General features: G+C 48.5%; 1 protein-coding gene across 1 annotated transcript in view; it reads right to left on the bottom strand.

Annotated features, from left to right (window-relative positions):
* The window catches only part of LOC146188059 (mucin-6-like), a 94313-nt gene extending 91584 nt beyond the window's left edge, over window positions 1–2729 (bottom strand). Inside the window, exon 1 of the mRNA XM_084603620.1 lies at window positions 2508–2729. Within this exon, the coding sequence (XP_084459746.1) occupies window positions 2508–2640 (133 nt within the window). The 5' untranslated portion in view covers window positions 2641–2729. The remainder of the gene's footprint in view (window positions 1–2507) is intronic.
* Window positions 2730–17064: the final 14335 nt, after the last annotated feature.

The raw sequence follows: 17064 nt of genomic DNA, 5'->3' as shown, positions 1-17064 counted from the left end.
TTAGCGCACGGACCGTTCGATCTGAATTTTGTTTCCAACCTTTTTGTTCATGATAAGGCGTATTGTGCAACCAGTGCAGACCATTTTCACTTCATTGTGAATTATCTTCCCAACATTGACATGCTCTATAGTAAAGCAAGAAGAGTATTGTGAGAAATACGGTCAAACGCGTTTTTCAAGTCTAATTTAAGCATCGCAACAAGTCCCCTGTAGCATTACATACCTCAAAATACTGCGCGTCTTCTGTATGTTTGTAACCATACTGCTTGCTTTGGTATCCCATGTCTAACGGCTACCCATTATGTCTCCCATCGCAGTTTGAAAAATTCTCGCCAATACTTACATAAATAATTTATAATCCACATTCGTTACTCAAATTGGCCGGTTTCAAGATGATTTCTGTAATTGCGAGCGCCACGCACAGTATCGTCAAACGCACGTCATATTTCTCGTTCTCTACCTTGAGGATGATAGTAGCGATGACAATACAGCTGAAATTAGTGATTACGATAATGATGACATTAACAATGATAATAACAATGCATTTAGTCGATAATGATAATAAGGACAAACTGGATGCACCATGCGCACAAGCAACACTTAGGTTTTCGCCTTTCTGCAATGTAGATTCCAGAGTGGTCTCAGAATTGTTTATTGCTATATTTATTTCAGTATATAAGGTCGATAAACCTTGACAAATCACGTATAGTGCCACTGTTGAATGTCATGAAAAAAATTGGAGAGCCTGTTATATGTCTCTTAAGAGGAGAATGTCGAAAGACTACCCTTCCACTCCTGTCATTTGCTTCTCAATGTTTGCCCTTTATCGGCGTTCGTTGCAGTCATTGGTTTACAAGAGAGGTGTGAGTTCGGACGGTAAACCATCGCTTCTGTGGCGTAGCGTTCCTTGGCGCGCGTTCAAGTGTGGGATTGCAGATGACAGGAACGCTGGACAAAAACACATCTCGTGGAATCTTGCGAAACATGACAGATCTCGCGCACTATTCTCGCACACGGAGTTTCGTTTCCTGAGCCTAGAAAGGGTTTCGCCTTAATAATAAAACTGGATGCCTTAGCACGGCACGGACAGTTTCAAACGTTTGGCTAATACTCGAATATGCATGTACTTCGAGAACTATTTCTTGTTCTGGTAATTTTCGATTCGTAAAGAAGACTTCTTAGTCTTTAATGTGTACAGTTTATGGTCATTAGACTCTTTTTAGGCAGCGACTGCAGTTCTCAAATAATTTACCTAATAATTCAAAAGTAAACAATGCGAAATAGCCCTTTTAGCACCTAAGTCTACTATCGCAAGAAAAAAAAGGGGGGAGGTTGTAATAGAGCTCCTTAAAATAATTATGCCCCAAGACGTAACAGTATCTCTTGCTGGACTAGTTGGTGTCACATTGTGTTCAGCCAAAGGAAAATCAGCACAAAATGTATTCTAACATTTAGCGCTGTTTTTTCCTGTGGTTAAACCCAAGACGTAAGGCTGAAATTATTGCGACTACTCTATCCTGATGTTAGCGGACCGAAATTAACAATCGCTAATACACAGCGATCATATTTCTTCCTTTTGAATATATCCACTGACCTAAGATTTCTTCTAAGCATCTTGCGGCTGGTGGCATTTAACCAGGTTTATGATATCATTATAATTTTAAAATATGAAATGTATGCCAAGCATTCAGCACAGAATGGCGGCTATTTTGTCATCTATTCCTTCCAATGAACGCTATTGCACAGAGAGGCCATATAGGTTTTAATTTAGGTTTCCAGCGGCAAAGTGGCAGTTTTATAGGTGACACTTTTCGAGTATAAAAATCAGAATTTAACGTATCCTTACCGTGCAACTCTATACTCCGAAACTTGCACCTGCTGTCACTGAACTTTTTACCTCACAACACCTTACTATTGCAGTGCTGTCGGCGTCACACTCTCATATTCGACACATCTGGCTGTTCGCAACTAGACGCAGAGTAAAAATTAAACAGCGACTGTGACATAATGTACGAGATGTGTGCCTAACCTACGCACCTGTCCTCCGTACGCACACTTTTACTAGAGAGCTTCTGAAGACTCCAGCTGACATCAGTGTCTCAAGTGCCTCAGTTACCAAGAAATTTCGCATTACCTCAAAGCAAATGTCTGATGGCTTTTCTCATCTTTCTTTTCAAAACAGTTATAATTTCTCGAGGGACATAGGCATGCGAGGGCGCTGTGTGTCGCAGTGTAGATGTCGCGCCAATGATTCAGGAGAAAAAAAACGAAGTGGCTCGGATTCGAAAATATAGTTATTGATTATTGGGTGCGTGACACTCTGGCGATTGCAGCCGGTAATACTCTGATAACAAGACTGCCGAACAATCACCAACAGTCATGAGAATCGCTTCCTCACTTTCTCGGTATACTTGTGCTCTGTTGCTCTAATATTGAGCAGCAGAGTATATAAGAATTAAACCTTACGAACTGATTGGTTGCAATTCTTTTTTTGTGGAGTTACATACCTGACGGGCCATGTTTATTATTAGCTGGGCACTTGTCTCGCTGGACACAGTGTCCATCGTCGTTCCTATAGAACCCTGGTTCACAGTAGCAGCCTTCGGCGGGGCCACGGGCGGTCTCGCCGTCGCACGCCATCTCTGCGCAGACTCCTTCCCCGCATTTCAACCACCTCTCGTTGGTGGGGCATGACCAGACGTTCCGTGGTTGCTTGAACAGCAAGCGTGCCTTGGCGCGGGCACCTGTGAGAAGATGAAGAATGTTGTTCAGTAGATGCGTTTTGGGCACCGCCAAAGAGGATTCATATCGCCAACTCTCTTACTATGAATAAATTTATTAAAGGTGGAAGGACGATTCCGTTGCTTGCTATGGCGCCTCCTTTCTCCATGCAGCAGAAAATTAGCAGCTTTGTTCCAGAAAAACCCTGCTTTGGAAAGTAGGAAATATTGCACGCAGTAGACAGGAATACCTATTTCGATTTACAGCGGGCTTGTTACAAGATATAAAGAATGAAACGCATAAAATGAAGCGCTACAAAGAGGATGATACATGAGGGCAGTTGCTACGCGGAAGCGTAAGCAGTGGCTGAAATGCGACATAACGCAAAACCAAAAACATGAGAAAATATAACAACATCTCTCGCTATATAAAGGCAATTGCAGCTCAGAGCCCTGATGGAGCTGGGACAGGTAGGTCACCGCCGCTTGCAGCGGGGGCTAACCTGCCACCGAATTTTTGTCTATTGTAGGCCGTCATTGCACCCGCCAACGCTTCGGTTTTGGACAACGGCTGTTTCAGCGCGCGTCTTTCTTTCCCTCTTTCTTTTCTTCTCTAGTTTCTCTTCTGTCTGCACGAGGCAGCGGAAGTGGCTCAGCTACAGAGCCAGTAGCAGGCCCGTGCATTTTCTTTTCCTTCTTCCTACAGCCACAACAACAACAGATGCAATGAGCCTTGAAAACGAATGTCCTGAGTCAGGTTACGCCGTTCATTATAATAAAAGAGAAAACCGCAAGAATTATCTATTATAAGAACCAAGGTTCATGGTTTAAAAATTCAAATATAGATTCGTGAGTTTGGCAAATGGTTAAGCTTCTTAAGGGTAAGTATAAAGTCGATAGTCTTCTTTCATGGGGTTTAGTTCTGGAAATGGCAAGTAGGTGGTGCTTCTTGAGGGCCGACTTTCAGTGGTTGCGTTTAGACAATGCCCACAGTTTCCAGAAATACCTTCGATACTATTGTCGCCATATATTGTGCAAGCAGAAATGTTTACATCTTCATCCTCGGCGACTAGCCTACGTTCACTATTGCGTAAAGGATTGTATTCAGAATGCTTTCAACGACTCTCCCAGAAGCCTATTGTGACAATGATATGCGAGAAACTAGAAAATATTTTAAACCGAACCAAACAGGAAGACCTAGCCTCAGCGTCTGATGACCGTGGCAGATAGTGCGCCTTTCCTTTCTGCACAATGAAGCAAAACCTTCTCAGCGCTAGATAGAGCCGGTCTTCGCGTGACGCTAAACTTGATATTCAAGGGACTTTTACCTGATAATAGTGGGTGTCCACAATTCCGGGGTGTCCGACCAAATGTGTCTACTACATCTTTCTTTCGTCAAAACATAAACGCAGACGCAATGCCCCGCCGCTGTTGTTGTTGTTGGGCGGTTCGAAACTAAAAAGAAACAAAAAATAATGTTTCCGACGCATCTGCGCCGATATATCGGCTTCCTCCCTACTGCGCGACGGTCATTTGTCGCACTTGAGGTGCCGTTTGCAACGCCGTCCAACCAGAGCTCGGATTTCACAGACGCCGCCGCGCCATTATTCCCCTTAGGCCCCCTCTCTCCCCCTTTGTTTCTCCCTCTCTGAAGTTGCGTTGTGCGTGCCGTGGTTGGCAGTAAGCCTGCAATGACGTCATGTGAAAAGCTCTATACAGCCGTGGGAGCTGGTGTCCAGGTGGTCGAGGAGCGGACGTGCCTTTCATGGGCTCCGCCAATTTCGGTTATTTTGGGCAATTCATCGGCTCGGCGTTTTTGAATTTTGTGTCGAATCGACGGAACGCATCAAGAGGACCACAGGAATACCAGTTTTTCCGAGGTGGGACTTTGTTTCCGATTTTTTCGGACTTTGTTCGGTGGACTACGTGCTGAAGCTAGGCCTAACGTGGCCTAGCGTCTCGCGGCGCCCTGGGATCGCGGCGGCCCCGTCGGGGACCCACCCCTAGCCTCGTGAAGCTGACTAAAGCTTAAAAAAATGGAAATTGTCGAAGGAACGCCGGTAGATCCGGAGGAATTTCAAGTGCCTGGCCAATGGTATACCACCAAGAAGAAGAAATATGTGCCGCTCGAGAAGACCGTGCAACAAGTTGAGAAGCAGCGAGCTGCTGAGAAGAATGCTGGAAGAAAAATGGCTGCGAAATCGGTGGAAAAGCAGCATGCTCGCCTACCCGATGGCGCCGAGAAAATCATTTTGAGGCCACGTGGCGGCCTCGTGCGTCTGCTCAAGTTTGGCAACGCAATCTTGGCTGACGCAATAATCGTGGCAGCTGGTATCCACCCAGGCGAGGCCGGGGAGGACGTCATTTCGACGAATATTAAGCAGCACTCGATCCTCGTGGCAACTACAAGCGCCGAAAGGAAGAGACGCTACGCGAGCCTAACCCACCTCGTGTTCGAGGGGGAGAAGATTGAATTGACTGCCTACGTGGCGACGCCGGAAGATTGCGGCAAGGGCGTGGTACATGAGGTGCCACTTACTTATACTGACGAGATCATCATGGAGAGGCTGAGAATCCACGGCAACCCGCCAGTTTTGGGTGTGCGGATACTCGGCAAAAATTCCAGAACTGTACTAATTCTCTTTGAAGAGAGAGAAGTACCACGATGGGTTCGCCTGACTCCGATGGCGCAGCGGTGTCAACATTACCGCAAAAAATATGAGGTTTGCAATGCCTGCGGAAGACTCGGTCACAGGGAGGACGTCTGTCCGGACCCGAGCAACCTCAAGTGCAGAAGCTGCGGAATGGAGAGGCCACCGCAAGGTCACCAATGCGAGACAAAATGCCAGCTATGCGGCAAGGGCCACCTGCTTGGTGACCGAAAATGTAAGGAAATGTTCAGGACTCCGTACGAGGTGAAGAAGAAGCAATGGGAGCGAAAAGTCAAGGATAAGCCAGCACACGACGACAACAGAGGGCGACCGAAAGTCAAGCAGGAAGGAGGAGGAGACTTCCGTGTTAGAGAAGACTCCTTCCCAAGTTTGGAATCCACCGCTAACGAGACGCCAGCGCAGCAGCGAGGGCGTTCCAGTTCTCGGTCCATGGGACGCTCCAGGTCTGGGTCCAGGAGACGGTCGAGTTCGAGGGACGCGGCCAACCCATGGACCAAGCGGAACGCCAGCGGAGACCAGAAAAATGTAAGCTTCAACAGCGGGGCCTCCCAGGCTAAACCTAGGAAAGATAAGAAAGGCGAGGAAGTCGAAATTCTTAAAAAAGAAATTGAGGAGCTTAAGGGGGTGATTAAAAAGCTAACGCAAAATCAAAATTCGAAACAGCATGCGGAAAAGCAAGGGCCTCCCACTCCCGCGAAGCAGCTGCCACCTGCTCAGCCAGTCGCCCCGCCACAAGCGGCGCCACCGGCGAAAGGGGATGAGCAAATGGCGACTGAGGCGTCCCGCCCGCCCCCGGTGAAGCGCAAAATTAATGAAACCGACCCGTTTCAAGCCCTCGAAAATAGGCTTGACGAAAAATTGAATTCATTCATGAGCCAAATGACCCAATTCATGAACCAAATTCAGAGCCAGGTACAGGCACATGCAGGGGAAGTGCAAAGAGTTCGAACTGAACTCGTAGCCGTCAACACCTGGCAGCAGAATGTCGAGCAAACGCTAACCCAGCTGCAAAATGGCCAGGCGCGTAAATGAAAACCAAATTTGGCAGTGGAACTGTCGCGGCTTCCAGCGCAAGAGAGCGCTACTGCAGCAATACCTTCCACTCATAACTGAGACCCCCCTCGCAATCGCCCTTCAGGAAACAGGGAAGGGAGCCAAACTAATGGGATACCAGGTGTTCAACAGCGATAGAAGCGTGAAATCGACGGTGGCGACCTTTGTCAAGCGCAATGTAGCGGTGATAGAACACGATTTGAATTCGAGAGATATCGAGCACGTATTTCTCGAGATATTAACGGGACGAAAGAAGGATCCCAGTCTATTCCTTCTTAACCTTTATAGCTCACCCAAGCAAAAGAAAATTAGATTTAGGGCCCTTATGCGCAAAGCCATCAAGGCGGCCGGGAATAATCCCTTGCTGATTGTTGGTGACTTTAACGCCAGACATCAAGAATGGGGCTATGCTTTACAGGACACCAAAGGTAGGCAGCTATGGGAGGACACGCACGAGCTAGGTCTCACCCTCCATACGGATCCCGATCATCCAACGAGGACGGGTAACAGCGTATGTGCGGACACATCCCCAGACCTGACATTTTCAAAAAACTTACAGGGTTTAGACTGGCAAAATTCTGAGCAAAATTTTGGCAGTGACCATTTCATTATCGTTTCGGTCCTCAAAGAGGGCGTCAAGACGCGCAGGGCGTGCCAACCGGCCGTTACAGAATGGGATCAATTTAGAGAAATCAGGGCAACCGCGCAATTAGAACGAATTGAGAACATTGAGGAATGGACGGAGGCACTCAAACGCCACGTTGGTGAGGCGACAAAGACGCTGGTAGGAGAGGACGCTCCTGGTATAGCAGATAGCCGACTGCTCCACATGTGGGACGCTAAACAAAGCATGGAACGCAGGCTGAAGAAACAAAAGTGGAACAAGAATCTTAGAAGACGAATCGCGAGGCATAACAAGGAAATTGAAAGCTACGCGATCAAATTGTGCGAACAAAACTGGCTCAGCAGATGCGACGAAATGGAGGGAGGCATGAATCTCTCCAAAACGTGGGGCATGCTCCGGCATCTGCTGGACCCAACAAATTCAAAAACTCAATCGGGAATAAGATTGGCAAAAGTCAGGCACGCCTTTGAAGGTGACGATGCGGCGTTTATGAATAAGTTAGTAAAAACGTACGTTGCAGACAACCAGCGTTCCCCACTCCCGAGCTACGGTGGCACGCCCAATGAGGCGCTTGACGCCCCCATCACGGAGGCAGAGGTAAGGGCGGAAATTGTAAGACTAAAAACTAAATCAGCCCCGGGCCCCGATGGGATCACCAATAAAATGCTAAGGAATCTAGACGATGACTCTATTAGTCTACTAACGGAATTCATTGGAAAAGTTTGGGAAACGAGCCAGTTGCCAGATCAGTGGAAAACGGCAAACATAATACTAATACCCAAACCGGGAAAACCCCCGAAATTGGAAAATTTGAGACCGATTTCCCTAACCTCATGCGTAGGGAAGTTGCTGGAGCACGTAATACAGACGAGATTAACGTGCTTCATGGAGCAAAACAACCTGTGGCCGCATGAAATGGTCGGTTTCCGACCACACTTGTGCACGCAGGACGTAATGCTCCGACTAAAGCATGATATCATAGACTCGCGATCGAGAGACGCCAAAGTGATCCTGGGCCTAGACCTCACCAAGGCCTTCGACAATGTCAGGCACGAGGCTATTCTCGAAGGGCTCGAAGTGCTCGGAGTAGGGGAGAGAACGTACAACTACATAAAAGACTTCTTATCGGGCAGAAAAGCCTGCATGATATTTCAAAATTTAGAATCTCCTACGATAGAGTTAGGAAGCAAAGGCACACCGCAGGGCTCAGTGCTATCGCCTTTTCTATTCAACGTGGCAATGAGAGGCCTCCCGGGTAAACTTAACCAAATCAAGGGGCTAAATTTTAGCATGTAGGCGGACGATATTAACCTCTGGATTAACCATGGGAGCGATGCGAGTACGGAGGAACGCCTGCAAGCAGCGACCGACATCATTGTCGATTACGCGGCTAAAAGAGGACTTTCGTGCTCCCCGCATAAATCTGAGTTGTTCGTTTATAACCCGAGGTACCTCCGCTGCAAGAATAGCGGGGAGTTTCATATTCAGGTGGAGGGCAAACCGGTGCCAAAAGTAGATCAGATCAGGATTTTGGGGATGGTCATTCAATCCCACGGTCACAACGGAGAGGTCCTGAAAAAATTAGAAAGTTACGCGATGCAAACCCTCTGGCTCTTGAGGAGGGTCGCCACTAAAGGAAGAGGCCTCAAGGAGAGAAATTTGCTAAAACTAATCCAGGCATATGTAATAAGCAGAATCAGTTACGCCACGCCCTACCTGGACATCAAGGCCGGCGAAAAAGAGAAGTTAGACTGCCTGATTCGAAGATGCGTTAAGAAGGCGCTAGGACTGCCCATGGGTACCTCGAGCGAACGACTGCTTGAACTCGGGGTGCATAACACGTGGGCAGAATTGGCGGAGGCAGTGCGAGTCTCCCAATTAGAGAGACTAAGCATGACCGAGACGGGCAGGGTAATCCTTGCAAAAGTAGGCCTCAACCCAGACAGGGGAGTTCAAAAAAAAGTCACAATTAATAGTGAAATCAGGAATGCCTTGGTAGTCCCCCCCTTCCCTAGGAATATGCATCCAGAATTTAATGTCGAAAGAAGGGCCAAACGAGCTGAAGCTCTAGAGCGACGGTTCAAGAACATGGGAACAAAGGAAGTAGTCTATGTTGATGCGGCAAGTGGCAGAACAGGTGCGGCGGTAGCTTCGGTAGTCGATGGCCGAGGGGCACCGGTATCCGCGGCAGCCATCAGAGGCCGCAACATAGAGACTGCGGAGGAAGTTGCGATAGCGCTAGCTTGCGTAGGAACAGAAGCCAAGTTCATAATTAGCGACAGCAAAACTGCCATTCAAAATTTTGGGAAGGGGAGGATATCGCCGGAGGCGGCCAAAATCCTCACCCAAAGAACAATAAATAGGAAAATTCAGTTAATTTGGACACCCGCTCACGCTGCCGTCCCTGGTAACGAGGCGGCTCACGAGCTAGCCCGAGCTCTCTACTTCCGGGTAGCCGTCGAGCCCCCCGAACACTGGGCATACGACGAGCGTCTGCAAAATTATGGGGAAATCATCGACCATTATAAATTGGGACGTAGACTGGTACCCCCGCCAGATGTTAGACTAAATAATAGAGAAGCTGTCGCGTGGAGGCGGCTACAAACTAATACGTTCATGAACCCGGTCTGGGCGTTTCACGCGCTACCAGACTTTAGGGACAATGATCTCTGCAAACACTGTGGGGCGAGAGGGACCCTCGACCACATAATTTGGGAGTGCCCACAATCTCCAGGGAGAGGGCAAAATATTACAAGTAGAGAAGCCTGGGATACCCTGCTGCGAAGCGCGGACCCTGCGATCCAGCACCGCACCGTCCATCTGGCGGAAGAGGCCGCAAGAAGCCAAGGGCTACCTGCCAGCCTCTAATCCGCGGGCGCACGACTCCCCGTTTCCGATGGAAATAAAAGTTGTACAACCAACCAACCAATCTATACAGCCGTCAGCGCGCTTAACCTGAAGGCTCGAACGCATGACTTCGACGGATATTTGCATCTCACAGCGCTAGCCGCTGGCCTGAAATCTTGCTGCACAAAATGTCGAAGGCCGACGAAGATTTTTGGTGCCCTTTAACCCCCTTAGCAGTCTGTTGGACTCATCTGTCAGCGCTGAGCAGCGTTGAAATTTTTTGAGGCCACGTGCTCGAGCGTTCGTGTTAAGTGTGCTGACGGCTGTACGCCTACAATACGGCTACGCAGAGTCACAGACTGTGCGCTGCTGTGGTTTTCCCTTTCTTTCGTTTATACGGTCTTGAGCCTACGTCCACTATGGATAGAATCCTGCCCTACCACCTCGACGATTCAGAGACCACTCTACGCTCTGAAGCACACACAATGCCGGGGAATGCCGACACCATGCACCACGCACCACCACCCAGTATTAAGCTGACCGAAAGCACAGTCAGGATCCTACGGACCCCACGCCTTCGTTCCCTTCGGCGCATTCGTTTAGCTCTGGGTGCCTTCCTCCCCTCCCGGCATCGCAACAAAACTGCTTTCTCATTACCACGGACTTTTCTATCACAGACTGGAAATATTGTGAACGAAGGCCAGGTCGAGACGGCAAGGTCGTGACGGCAAGGCAAAGTATGCCGTGAAGCGTTTAATCCGATGGAGAAAACCCAAGCGCGTGCCGCGCCGGTGCCGCGGGATGATGATGATGGTATGTACAAGAGGAAGAAGAAGGTCATGGTATGTACAAATGAAAGAAGATCCGTAGAGGGCTCACACAATCTGCCCGGAGGGTCGGAAGCGGCCAGCCTGGACGCTCCTAACCAACCGATGCACCGCGGCGCACAAACGGCTTAAAGAGAGGTACATGAACAATTTCAGTTCCACGGTGGCGTCGGTCGGCTGGGGGATCAACAGGTCTGGCTTGGTAGTCCCCTGGGGAGGTTTGGTTGATGACGTTGTAAGGAACAAGATAGCGGTGCTGAAAATTATCACTAAGGCCAGGGATGCGCAATGGTGAATAGAGCAGTACTTCGTCACCCGGACGAAAAGATATGACACGATGCGTCGAATTGTAGCGACTCTTGCGGTCTTGCTGACACGCTTCTGTGTTGAGGCGGGCAAGATGACGGCATCTGGCCATACGGGATAAGAACTGGACTGGTAATGATGAGGAGTAGTCGGGCGTAGAGAAGAAGGAAGTGTCGAGGTGCAGTAGGAGGACGGCCGAACACGAGGAAAAATGGAGAGTAACCGGTAATCCGCTGCACTGCAGTATAATAAGCGAATGTGACGAATGGTAGAATAGTATCCCAATTTCGATGATCCGGTGTGATGTACATGCATGATTTCATATCCGAAAGGGTGCGATGAAATCACTCAGTCAGACCGTTAGTCTGGGGATGGTAGCTTGAGGTTGTCTTATGGAGGATGGATGACGCATGAAGAACTTCGGATATGATTGTCAATAAGAAGGCCGTCCCGTGGTTCCTTAGGAGCACCCGAGGAGCGCCATGACGCAATACAATTGATCGCGAAAAGAAATTAGCTACCTCTTCAGCGGAACAAGTCGGTACAGGGGCTGCCTCAGCATAATGTGTAAGGTGGTCGACAGCTGTTATAATCCAATGGTTACCCCATCTGAGAGAGGTAGGGGACCATATAAGTCTATGCCGACTACGTCGAATGGCGTGGCGGGACTGGGAAGGGGCTGTAGGAGGGGAAAGAAGTAGGCCGCTTGCGACGTGGGCACAGATGGCAGGAAGCAGCGTATTGAGCTACGGTGGTAGACAGGCCAGGCCAAAAGAATCGTCTTTTCACGAGGTCGTATGTTTTGTAAAAACCAAGGTGACCTGCAGTAGCGTCATCGTGGAAAGCCGCTAGTATACGTGGACGAAGCACACGTGGTACGACTGGGAGCCAGCGAGCCAGCGACACGTAGCGGCGTCGTATGCCATCTTCAAGCTTGAAACTGCGAAGCCGTCGGTGAAGCCTAGCGTTGGGTGGGCTCAAAGCGCCGATACGGCGGTCGATGATGGGCCGGCAGTAGGCATCAGCTAATTGCTGCGAGCAGAGAGCGTGTTTGTTCTGAGAGTCGTCAAAAGAAACTGTTGTGATATGCGTCGGGGAAAGAGATGTTCGGCTGTGGTCAGAGGTGGAAATGCGTTGGGGAAAAAAAAAACAGCAGGTTGATTCCGAAAGTGGACAGCGAGAAAGAGAGTCGGTGTCTTGGTGCTGCCGACCTCATTTATAAGTGACGTCGAAATGGTATTCTTGCAGGCGTAGAATTCAATGGCCAAGTCGGCCTCTCAAATTTTTCAGCGAAGACAACCAGCAAAGAGCATGGTGATCGGTCACAACTGTGAAGGGCCAACCGTATAGGTAAGGGTGAAATGTCTTTACAGCTCAGACGACGGCAAGACATTCCTGCTCGGTAATGGAGTAGTGTTTCTCAACTCGAGTCATGGTGCGACTGGCGAAGGCAATCATTTTCTCACGCGAAGTTACATCGCGCTGCAAAAGGACAGCGCCAAGACCGTGACCACTGGCATCAGTGCACAGGATGGTAGAAGCGCTGTCGCTGAAGTGGCCAAGAATGGGATCTGATGTGAGGGCGTGCTTTAGGTCGTTAAAAGCAGTGTTGCACTGTTCAGTCCACACGAAAGGGCTGCGCGCTTTAAGTAGTTCATGAAGTGGAGCAGCAATGGTGGCAAAATGCCTTATAAATCGCCGGAAATAGGACGCCAGGCCGAGGAAACTGCGCAAATCTGCAGTCCGTTGCGGACAAGGAAAGTTCACAACCGCGATGATTTTTTCAGGGTCTGGACGAATGCTGTCATGGCTGACTAGATGTCCCAATATTTTAATTTCCTTCTGTGCAATGTGACACTTCTTGGTGTTGAGCTGAAGGCCCGCTGAAGCAAGACACGTAAGGACTTCATTCAGGCGCGTGAGATGGTAAGCAAAAGTTGACGAAAAGATAACAATGTCATCCAATAAACATAAGTAGGTTGTTCATTTGAGGTGTTTTTTTTCCTTTTCCTCCTCGTGCATAGGTATTTCCCAATAACCTGAGCGGAGATCCAAGTTCGAGAAATATTCGGGGCCTTGGAGAGAGTCAAGGGCGTCATCAATACGCGGCATCGGGTAGACATCTTTGCGGGTAATTTTGTTAAGTGCGCGATAATCAACACAAAATCGTACCGATCCGTCCTGTTTTTTAACTAATACTACTGGCGAGGACCATGGGCTTGTTGATGGACGAATAACATTGCGACGAAGCATGTCATTGACATTTTCATCAATTACTTTTCGTTCCGAGAGAGAAACCCGATAAGGTAGTCGGCGTACAATTGAGTTACCTTAAGTAAGGATGCGGTGATGTGCAACACTAATCCGTCCCAGTGGTGATTAAGTGGCATCAAAAATGGCTTGGCGCGCTTGAAGCAATTGCATCAATTCTCGGCGTTTTTGCGGCATGAGGTTCGGATTGATTGTCTTCGACAGCATGGAAAGAGAGACTTGCGATAAATCACGTTGCTGAGGTACGCGGGGCAGTGAGAACCATCATGGACATAGGGTGAGCATTCACTCTGCATGGCAAGGAAGTTCCTTTAGTCAGCACGATGGATTGACGGGAAGTGTTCGTGGCAGCTACTATCGCTGATTTGCGGTGGAATCGTACAAGACTTGATGGGAAGGCGATTCCACGTGCAAGATGACGATGACATGGTGCGATGAGTACATCCCCGTCAGTGATGTGTTCAGATACAACGGTAAGAAGTGTTTCGCACTGTGAAGGCAATGCAGTATCAGCTGCGGCAATAAAGGAATGATGCCGTTCAGAAATGTCAGATTAAAAATCACTGCCGGACTTATGGATGACACGGTCGCCACAAGAAATTAACGCTGAAGCGGTTGAGAAAAAATCCCATCCAAAAAATCCTCAAATGCGCACACGGTGAAAGTACAGCAAACTGCACGTGGTGGCTGACGCCGTCTATAACAACTCGAACTGTACACTGCTGAAGGGTGCAGAGGGACGCCATTTGCTCCACGAATTTCAGGTTCATCATATGGTGTCGTTACTTTCCGCATACGGTGACACAAATCAGCGTGAATAACAGAAAGTGCAGCCACTGTGTCAATCAAAGCTTCGACCGGTAATCCTTCAGCTAAAACGAAAATCATATTATACGGGCGATGAGGAGGACTTTTTGCAAGTTCGCAAAGTGCAGTTTCACCTCCGGAAACTGCATCGCTTAGTTTTCCGAATGGCGGACAGGGAGAATTGATGCTGGTCGAAGTGGCGAAACAGAGCGGTGGTGTGGGGAAGGAGACCGGCGTCGCGATACATGAGCCCCACTTGGTTCAGACGTGGATACCGGCGGTGGAGAGAATCGACGAGGTTGGCTGGAAATTGGTCGTCGCTGATAATAAGCAGGTATGTCCTTTTCAAAGGCGTCGTAACTACGTCGCTCGTTCTGAATGCGTCGACGACAAAGGCGGGATATATGTCCTCGAATTCCATAATAATAGCACACTGAGCGAGAGGGGCGCCAAGGTGCGTAATAGGGTGGCGTAGGTTGACCCGTCATCATGGCGTTGATGTGGTTATAGGGCGGTGCTTGGGGTGGGTGAACAAAAGGAGAGGATGCAGCGACGTGAGCGTAAGTAGGCGCTGGGCGAGGTGCAGGAGGATCAGGTGTGACAAGGTGGTTGATAGTGGCCAACTCTTGTTTAATGATGTGGCGGAGGCCAGCTCCGTTAGAAGAAGAATAATGTTCGCACCTGTACCGGCAGAAAGGGCTGAGGGCTTGGAGCTCTTCGCGGATTATCCCTCGAGTCAGGGCTCGTAAATCGAGGTGAGTAGAGGTCGGGGCAGTAGCGAAGCCGGGCTGCAATCGGGAGGACTGTAGCTGGTCGAGGCGTTGGCAGGTCATAATAATGGAATCAAAACTTGATGAATTCTGGGCAACTAGGGTGTTATAAGCCATAAAATGGATTCCTTTCCAGACTTGGTGTACACGTTCAGATTCTGGCATGGTGGGACTGATACGCCAACAGAGTGCAAGCACGGCCTCTATGTATGACGCATAGGACTCATCTGGACCTTGAAGGCGGGATGCGAGCTTTTTCCTCGCGATCTCCGTCCGAACAGCCGGGTCGGCGCAGTACTGTCGGAACTGCTGCTTGAAAGTGGGCCAGTTTGTGGTGTGGGGCTCGCGGTTGATAAACTAAGTCCTGGCGACCTCAATAACGGAGAAAGAAACGTTCAGAAATTTTAAAGCATCATCCCACTGGTTGTAGGCACTGCAGCGTTCATAAGTGTCGAGGCAGTCATCGACGTCTTCGTCGCGACGACCAGCGAACAGCGGCGGGTCGCGTTGTCGTGTGGGCACCATCGGAGGCGACGGTGTAGCCGAGGTAGAGGGTCCGGCCGGGTCAGGACTGCTCTCGGTTGACATAACGATGGTAGCTGTTGTTAAACGGTGACCGGAACGTAGCTCCAGCGAGAGGCAGGGCATAAGGCAGCAAAGGGATCAAATTTCACCTTTACCACTTGTGAAAGAAGGCCAGGTTGAGACGGAAAGGCCATAACAGCAAGTCAAGGTATGCCGTGTCAGCGTTTATACCGATGGGAAAACCAAAGTTCGTGCCGGGCGCCGGCGCCGCGGGACGATGATGATGGTATGTACAAGAGGAAGAAGGAGATCATGGTATGTACAAATGAAAGAAGATCCGTGGAGGGCTCACAATATGTTCATCCGTTAATTACATAGTGGAGCCCCTGGACCATTCTCCGGACCATCGGCGCCACGGCCAAGAAACTGTGCACGTCAACCTCCTCAAGCCCTACTATGATCCACCCATCCATTCCTCACTGTGAACCTTCAGGATGACTCTTTTTTTGTCGGGGAGCGAATGCAATGAATTCGATAGATAGCAGCTAACGCGGCACGGCGAAATCGGTGAAGTGTAGCCGGAATTCTGGTTCATGCTTGAGAGATGGTCCGAGGGACGCAATGCTCAGTCATCGCCTACCGTCTTGCAGTTCCAATAAACACATTACAATAATCGAATAAACGATAAAAACTTACTTTTTGGTTAACAGTTACTATTTCAACTTTTGTTTGCATGTTCCTAGCATAAATAGTAATTGCGGTCATCACATCTCTATCAGAAAACGTTTGAGGGGCACATAAGGATTTAAACGTTAGGTATTTTAGTGTATTTTTGCTTTAGGCTTATTGTTAATATGTTAGTAAACATGCATAGAAATTCAGCTGTGATCAAGAAAGAGGACATACTTGCAGGTCTTCCACCGACAGGGCTGTTATTAAGTTACACAACATTTGTTTCCACGTCACAAATGGGTATCGGATGACGTGAGGCTCAAAAGAACTGGATTACAAAAGCCCCGTTTGTACTATCTCTGCGTCTGCTTATGGAGTAGCTCACAGTAAACGTTTGCATGGATATAAAATACTAATCAATAAATATGTACCAGGTTTTATGTGCCACATTTATTTCATACCATGTTCTGACGCCACATCCTTATTTGGGCACCTAATATTTAAACTGAGGCTGCATAATAAAACAAAATAAAAACAACTGAATATCCATTGTTGACAAACTTTATGGAGCTAGGAATCAAAACCCTGTCTATAGTATCCGTTTGCTGACCTTATATTTCTTATCGTGCAGCATTTATACCATACTTAATTTGCTGCTGGTATCGTCGCGGACATCATGAATATTGCAAGGGTTGTCGTTTTGCATAAGGGTAGTCTTATGATAATAATAACAGGCCTATTGGAGTGTCGCCAATATTTTCAAGACTGTTATAAAAAGATAAAATCATGCGTAAGTACATTCTTTGGTGAAAGACGGCTGCGGATGAGGGACCAATACGGTTGACGTGCAAATAGTTCAACTGTAATATCTCTTCTGAATATGAAAAATAACATCGTCAATAATTTTGAAAACAACATTTACACGGTAGGTCCGCTGCTTGATTTTAGCAAATCAATTGACTCCACTTA

This window comes from Amblyomma maculatum, chromosome 5 (genome assembly GCF_055883805.1).
Source record: "Amblyomma maculatum isolate TAMU_Amacu chromosome 5, ASM5588380v1, whole genome shotgun sequence".
Lineage (NCBI taxonomy): Eukaryota > Metazoa > Arthropoda > Arachnida > Ixodida > Ixodidae > Amblyomma > Amblyomma maculatum.
The sequence above is the reverse complement of the archived record's forward strand: the minus strand, read 5'-3'. Positions and strand labels throughout refer to the sequence as shown.